General features: G+C 43.6%; 1 protein-coding gene across 1 annotated transcript in view; it reads left to right on the forward strand.

Moving 5' to 3' along the window:
* The window catches only part of LOC139915514 (poly [ADP-ribose] polymerase tankyrase-2-like), a 25,775-nt gene that overhangs the window by 5,565 nt on the left and 12,710 nt on the right, over nt 1-7,500 (forward strand). Inside the window, exons 4-15 of the mRNA XM_078290657.1 lie at nt 340-391; nt 718-793; nt 1,018-1,112; nt 1,813-1,879; nt 2,303-2,380; nt 2,618-2,726; nt 2,976-3,097; nt 3,876-3,967; nt 4,851-4,929; nt 5,147-5,318; nt 6,030-6,106; nt 6,552-6,697. Coding sequence (XP_078146783.1) covers nt 340-391; nt 718-793; nt 1,018-1,112; nt 1,813-1,879; nt 2,303-2,380; nt 2,618-2,726; nt 2,976-3,097; nt 3,876-3,967; nt 4,851-4,929; nt 5,147-5,318; nt 6,030-6,106; nt 6,552-6,697 — 1,165 coding nt within the window. The remainder of the gene's footprint in view (nt 1-339; nt 392-717; nt 794-1,017; nt 1,113-1,812; nt 1,880-2,302; nt 2,381-2,617; nt 2,727-2,975; nt 3,098-3,875; nt 3,968-4,850; nt 4,930-5,146; nt 5,319-6,029; nt 6,107-6,551; nt 6,698-7,500) is intronic.

Raw genomic sequence — 7,500 nt, forward strand, 5'->3', positions numbered from 1 at the left:
GGTAGAAAGCTGCTGTTTCACTGTGTTGTTCATATGTGCGGAGCGGGCAATTTTGTTTCTAATACATATCTACAGTAGAGAGTTCTAAATAGAACCACAGAAGAAGTCATAGAGGTGTTTTTTCCTTCCAAAATTACACAATGCAGCTTTAACTTTAACTGAAGAATCACACACTCCTCTATCATTCAGAAATACAACATGGTCGTCAAGCTGAAAAGAAGACTTTTCTTAGTGCCTGAAAAGTTGATTTTGGAGATACAAGGTTTTTACAACAGCGATATGAAAATATTGACAGAAAAGGTCTATTATCTTTGGCAAAGCTACACTGACTGATTTTTCTGTCTTTCCTCACAGGTGAATACAGGAAAGATGAACTTCTGGAAAGTGCGAGGTACAGTAGATACTTTTCCAAATGAGCCTGCTGGCTAGTTAGCTAGCTAACAGTTTGTTCAGGTTAACTGAGCTGACTCTTCTCAAGCTACAACTCAGAGTGTTTTGGAGTAGAGACTAGGGCTAAAGACAAGACAGTTTACTGTGTCACAGTAACCAAATCCACCTTATCACACTATTCACTTTTACTGAGAACGTTACTGAATGGATCTACAGCCACACCACAACAAGCTGACTCAGCTGCTCTCTGCTTCTAGCTGCTTGTTGTAGATTTAGACTTTATTATCTAACCCCAGCCTGGGTAACATGCTGCTGGTTTCCCCACAGGAGTGGAAACGAGGAGAAGCTGATGGCTCTGCTGACGCCGCTCAACGTCAACTGTCACGCCAGCGACGGGCGAAAGGTAAACTGTCAACCAGAACTAGCATGTCTCTCTCTTTATCTATCTTTATGCAAGAGAGAACGTCATGTCAGAAGTCACACACTCCTGATGGCTAAGTAGTTTTTGGAGTGGATCCCCTTTTTTTTTCTATGACCATACTAAACCATACATACAACAAATGGAACAGCAACACTAGAACCAAAGACTGTATGTGATAAGTCAGTATTTGTTGTTTGTTGTTCCAGTCGACTCCGTTACACCTGGCTGCGGGCTACAACCGCGTCAAGACTGTGCAGCTGTTACTGCAGCACGGTGCTGACGTACACGCCAAGGACAAGGGGTAAGAGTGTGTGTGTGTGTGTGTGTGTGTGTGTGTTTTGTCGTGCTTGAATTTAAAGTTTCCAAGATCATTTATGTGTTGAGGGAGTTTCATGACCCTTTGGGTGCTTGAAACCTATTAAAACCCCTACTACCCCTATTAAACCCCTTTTAAAAAAATAAACTTCTAGAGGATATGTTTATTAATTCAGCAACAGCAAGTACTTCTAAGATCCCGTGTGATTTCTGTGTTTATTCTGTGTTTTGAGTGTGCCAGTGGTTTTCAGTCCTGCTCCTCAGACTCCTGCTGGGTTTCATTCCAGCCGACTAAACGGGAACTGATTTACACCTGGAACGACAGGTGAAGATAATTAACTACAATTAACTGGTAGGAGAGAAAACCTGCAGGACTCTGAGTCTGGAGGATCAGGACTGGGAATCACTGGAGTATGCTGTTGATATTTTTTTTTTTTTTTTTGGTGAGGAAATTAATGGTTTTATTATTAGTAGCAGTAACAGTAGCAGTAGCAGTAGCAGTAGTAGTAGTAGTAGTATTTGTAGAAGTAGTAGTAGTAGTAGTAGTAGTACTAATAGCAGTAGCAGTAGTAGTAGTAGTAGTAGTAGTACTAATAGCAGTAGCAGTAGTAGTAGTACTAATAGCAGTAGCAGTAGTAGTAGTACTAATAGCAGTAGCAGTATATGATGTGTTCTCTGTGTTTCAGTGATCTGGTTCCTCTTCATAACGCCTGTTCATACGGTCACTATGAAGTCACTGAGCTGCTGGTGAAGGTAGGCTTCTCCACACACTCTGGGTGTGTTGGTTTTTGTCTCCAGTGATGAAATTGGGCTTGTGTGTGTGGGGGTGGGGGGGGGGGGTGGGTGGGAGTATGGATCAGTTTCCGTGTGAAATCACACACACCACTGATTGGATTGTGACAAAATTTGTGTGAATCATGCATCTCAAAACTGTGTGTTCCAGCATCAGAGTTACACTGAACGGCCCAAAGGGGGCGCTACAGTTACAGGTCAAAACAACAAGTGACATGTTTGTCACTGATCAGCCTATACTGAGACATTCGTGAGGGACGACATGTTTACTGTTACCCTGCTTGAATTTCAAATAGACAAGTACCATTTACTCTACTAATGTCTCTCTCTCTCTCTCTCTCTCTCTCTCTCTGTCTCTCTCTCTCCCTCTCTCTCTCTGTTCAGCATGGAGCCTGTGTTAATGCGATGGACTTGTGGCAGTTCACTCCTCTACATGAGGCCGCTTCCAAGAACCGTGTTGAGGTACGCTGCTCTTTACCTGTTAGCTCAGTAAGATGACAGTGAAAGTAGTACAATTACTGTAAATGATTTCACCTGTTCAGTTTGTATTTCTTTTCCGTTATGAGGAAAAATAGTGTTACCTTAGGTTAATATTCAATACTGAAACATGCAAATAATTCTTCTACACTGCAGTAGTAGCAGTAGTAGTACTTAGTAGCTTAGAGTCCTTTAACTCCTTTGTGGAACCTGTTTCTGCAGGTTTGTTCCCTCCTGCTGAGCTACGGAGCCGATCCCACCTTCCTCAACTGCCACAACAAGAGCTCCATCGACCTGGCTCCCACCACGCAGCTGAGGGAGCGGCTGGCCTGTACGTCCTCTTTCCCTCTCTGGTCTATGGCTATGTATTTTTCGTTTTTATGGCATTTTTGCCTTTTTTATTACACAGTTCAAATAGAGAGAGACAGGAAAGATTGGGAGAGAGAGTGGGATGACATGCGGCAAAGGTCTTGGGAACCCAGGACCTCGCGTTTACATGGTACGCCCCTTAGACCGCTGAACCGCCCCATAACAGAAACAGTTAATTGACCTTTGACCTTTGACCTTTGACCCCTGGCAGATGAGTTCAGAGGCCACGCCCTGCTGCAGGCGGCCAGGGAGGCCGACGTGGCGCGAGTCAAGAAACACCTGACCCTGGAGACCATCACCTTCAAACACCCACACACACACGAGACTGCACTGGTGAGGCCGTGTGTGTGTGTGTGTGTGTGTGTGTGTGTTTGTGTGTTTATACATTATTGAGAGAGGAAAAAACAGAATATTGAAGTCAGTGTTTTCCTACTTAACTGCGCTGTAGTTAGAAAAGTTGAGGTACAGTATAATAATAACAATAATACTAGTAACAGTATTAATAATAACAATAGCTATATTTGTATAGCACTTCTCTTAAAGGGAAATTAACTAATTTATCGATTAACCGACTTTAAACTACAGTGACAGGTCTCTTCACAGCTTACGGTGGCCTGTAAAGGACAGAAATTTAAAAGTGACATTTTCACAGTAGAACGAGTCAGCCAGCTAATTAAATCAGAGATCCAACAGAAACAACTAGTGAAGAGATAATGTATTACCATGTTTGGAGAAGAAAAACAGGATGAGGATAGGATCTGTGTGGTTGTGTAGGAATATAGAGAAGGCGTTCAACTAAAGAACTGTGTACATAGCAAGAGTGTGTGGGAATTTCTTCATTCTTCTAATATAGCACCATGCAAATACTACTGCTTTGCCATTAGCTTTCAATATCTATGCAAATGAGAGGAATATGTGAATAGAAAGAAAAAAACTATGTGGGAAGTACAGCATAAATACACAAAAATGTGTTTCTATTCACATTCACATTAACATGCATTAAGAGGGTGTGCAACATAGCAGCAGTAGATGTTTACACACAAAATTTACTAAAACACTCAACTAAATGTGTGTGTGTGTGTGTGTGTGTGTGTGTGTGTTTATGCATCAGCACTGTGCGTCCACCTCTCCATACCCGAAGAGGAAACAAGTGTGTGAACTCCTGCTGAGGAAGGGAGCCAACGTCAACGAGAAGACGAAAGAGTGAGTTCTGTCCAGTCTGATGTTTACTTTTCTTTTAGTTTAGTTGGCATAAAAAAAAAAGATAAAACACTGTAGGAGGGTTGTAGCCTGCACCACATGTAGAGGCGACCACCCGTTTGTAACTAGCTTCCCAAAATTAGCGATAATGAAATGAGAGTAATAGTCAACAAATGTCGATGGTTAATTGAATGAGAGAGTTTAGTGGCTGAAGAGTCTTTCTGAACTTTTTAAGTGTATATAATGATGTCATTGTGTTCCATCTCAGCTTTGTAAGTGTCACTGGGTTTCCTTTGAGCTCTCTTAGCGGACTGTGATGTCACCGGGTTCTGTCGAGCATTCTCAATGGACTGTGATGTCACTGTTCTGTCCCAACATTCCAAGTGTATTGTGATTGTGATTTGATTTCATTGGTTTCCATCAGAGCATTCAAAGCAGATTTTGATGTGTTTTTGTTTTGCCTGAGTATTATAAGTGGATTGTGATGTCACTGGGTTCCGTCTGTGTGTTCTAAGTGGATTGTGATGTCACTGGGTTCCGTCTGAGCATTCTAAGTGGATTGTGATGTCACTGTGTTCCGTCTGTGCGTTCTAAAGTATATTGTGACGTCGCTGTTTTCCGTCTGAGCATTCTAAATGAAATGTGACGTCACTGAGATCCATCTGAGCGTTCTGTGTTGTGATGTCACTGTGTTCCTGGTCAGTGTTTCTATAGCATATTGTGAGATCAGTGGATTCCGTCTCAACGTTCTAAGTGGGTTGTGATGTCACTGTGTTCAATCTGAGTGTTCTAAGTGGGTTGTGACGTCACTGTGCGCCATCTGAGCATTCTATGTGGGTTCCGTCTGAGCGTTCTAAATGTATTATGACATCACTGTGTCCCCCAGCCTGCTGACCCCCCTCCACCTGGCGTCGGAGAAGTCCCACAACGATGTCATCGAGGTTCTGGTGAAACACGAAGCCAAGGTCAGCACAGACTAAACTGCAGCTACTGAAAACATGTTTGAAGCGTTGTGGTTCTTTTGTGAAAGTTAGAATGTTTTTATCCTTTAACACCTGGTCGTACGTCATAAAAGGGCGTAAAACTGCAGTTGCCTCTTGAAGCCCACGGCTCTGTGGCCCAGAGCTGTGAGAGCTGTTTGGAGTACACGGAGGCTAATCCCTGGTTCTGACGTCCCTCCAGGTGAACGCGGTGGACAGCCTGGGCCAGACGGCGCTGCACCGCGCCGCTCGCTGCGGCCACCTGCAGACCTGCCGCCTGCTGCTCAGCTCCGGCTGCGACCCGCTGCTCATGTCGCTGCAGGGACTCTCTCCTTCACAGCTGGGCAACGAGAGCGTGCAGGAGATACTGCAAGGTGTGCTGGGGATGATCACAGTGGGCTCCTTACTCACAAAAAGTCATGTGTTACTCGTTAATTGTGTCAAAACTAATGTGCTACCCATTACTCCCTGGGAGCAATAATTTAGGCGCTTAAAATTAGCAATTGCATCCTCTCTTCCTCTCAAAAATCTGAATCAGTCAGTTCCTCTCCTGTGAACGATCAGGATCGAAGCCAAACAGCATTCATGTCCGATGTTCTTGTCATCCTTTTACTGGAGAAAGTCAAAGTTCTATGATTTTATCAAAGTAAATGGTTTTATCTAATACATGTGACTTTCTAAACTCACATTCACTACCATTTCTCATCAAAGTAGTGGGAATACTTATTGCCATTTCTCATCTGGACTGAGAGGACGATGACATAAGATGGACATAAGATGTAGTATTTGGATATTTCAGCAACAGTCTGATATATAGAGGGGGTGATAAACTTATTTTTTTATTGGTAACTGTAATATTATCACTGAAATTGAAAAAGTATTTTGTTACACTACTAGATACTCAGAAAAGTAATATTGCTGCAAACCAACACGGTGATGATCATTTGGGTGTGTGTGTGTGTGTGTGTGTGTGTGTGGCCTCTTCATGTTCCTGCAAGTCTTCCCTACTATCCTTTACAATGTACCATCATTTGGTTCAGTGATGCTGACACTTTCTTCAGCTGGATCTCTTCTCTCTGCAGAAGGAGTGCTGATTGGGAACTCGGACATCGTCAGGCAGCTGCTGGAAGCTTCCAAAACTGGAGATCTGGAAACCGTCAAGGTAACGAACACTTACAGGAAGATAGCTGGCTTTCAGGTGACGTCAGATACCAGCTGCCAAATGTTGAGTTTGAACAGGCATGTCAGTCAACTCAGGCCACGCCCACAGACTACGGGCAAGGGTAACGCCCACACAGCCCCTCTGGACCATATCACAATAGAAAATGGCCCAAAACAAGCTTCATTTACTGCAATTATTGAAGTTTAGCTATGCTCTTTTTAGTTAAATTCTTGGTGGATGATGAAGATAGTAGACACAAGTGATACTAAATAAAAACAGTATATTTTTAAGCTGGGTTGTCCCTTTTAAATGCAAAGTTTCAGTCTCTCTTTCTCTCAATCTCCCTCTTTCTTTTTCCCTTGCTCTCTCTTCTCTCCCTCTCTTTCTCCCTCTCTCTCTCTCTCCCTCCTCCCCATGTGTGTCTATGTCTCTCGCCCCTCTGTAGAAGCTGTGTACGGTGCAGAATGTGAACTGCAGGGATGTGGAGGGTCGACAGTCGACGCCGCTGCACTTCGCCGCCGGCTACAACCGTCTGTCCGTCGTCCAGTTCCTCCTGCAGCACGGAGCCGACGTCCACGCCAAGGATAAGGGGTGAGGAAGAGGAGGAAGAGGAGGGAGAGGAGGAAGAGGAGGGAGAGGGAGAGGGTGGGAGGGGAATAGGAAGAGGGGAGAGAGGGAGCACCAATCCTTTTCTATATGGCCTGTTGCCAGTTTCCAGGAGTGTGAAATAAGGTACAGGAACAGATCTTAGTGCTACAAATTGAGTGTTTATTTGCCAGTATGCAATGCAAATGTGTTAATTCATAGTTCAATAAAATCTGTCTCTCAAAAAATAATCAGATCATGGGTTTGAAAAAAATATTTCCAGCAGCTACAATGGGAAAATGAGAAAATGTTTCAGGATGTAAAACATCTGATCTGTCATCAGTAGCGTGTGAAACTATAACTATCGCTTTCTCCACCTACACCTATACAGAGAACCCCCTTCTCTGAGGGCTGTCGAAAGGCATTCTGGGAAATGTAGGAAATCTCTCTAACTGCAGTAGAAGTAGATGAGGCAGGTTGAGGGAAAGTGGATTCACCAAAAAAGTAAATTACAAGACTCTCTCTCTCTCTGTCTCACTCTCTGTGTCTCTCTCTCTGTCTCTCTCTTTGTCTCTCTCTCTCTGTCTCACTCTCTGTCTCACTCTCTCTGTCCCTCTCTCTCTCTCTCTCTCTCTCCCTCTCTCTCAGCAGTAGCAGGTTTCATCCAGTCTAGATAGAGAATATATTACAGCTGACAATCACAATATAATGGCCTTCATCACCATCGAACTATATTCAGAACAGTTCCTGCTACATCCACAATGCCTTGATTAGATTAGATTAAACATTACTGATCCCTGTGATCCCTC

Source organism: Centroberyx gerrardi, chromosome 20, assembly GCF_048128805.1.
Source record: "Centroberyx gerrardi isolate f3 chromosome 20, fCenGer3.hap1.cur.20231027, whole genome shotgun sequence".
Lineage (NCBI taxonomy): Eukaryota > Metazoa > Chordata > Actinopteri > Beryciformes > Berycidae > Centroberyx > Centroberyx gerrardi.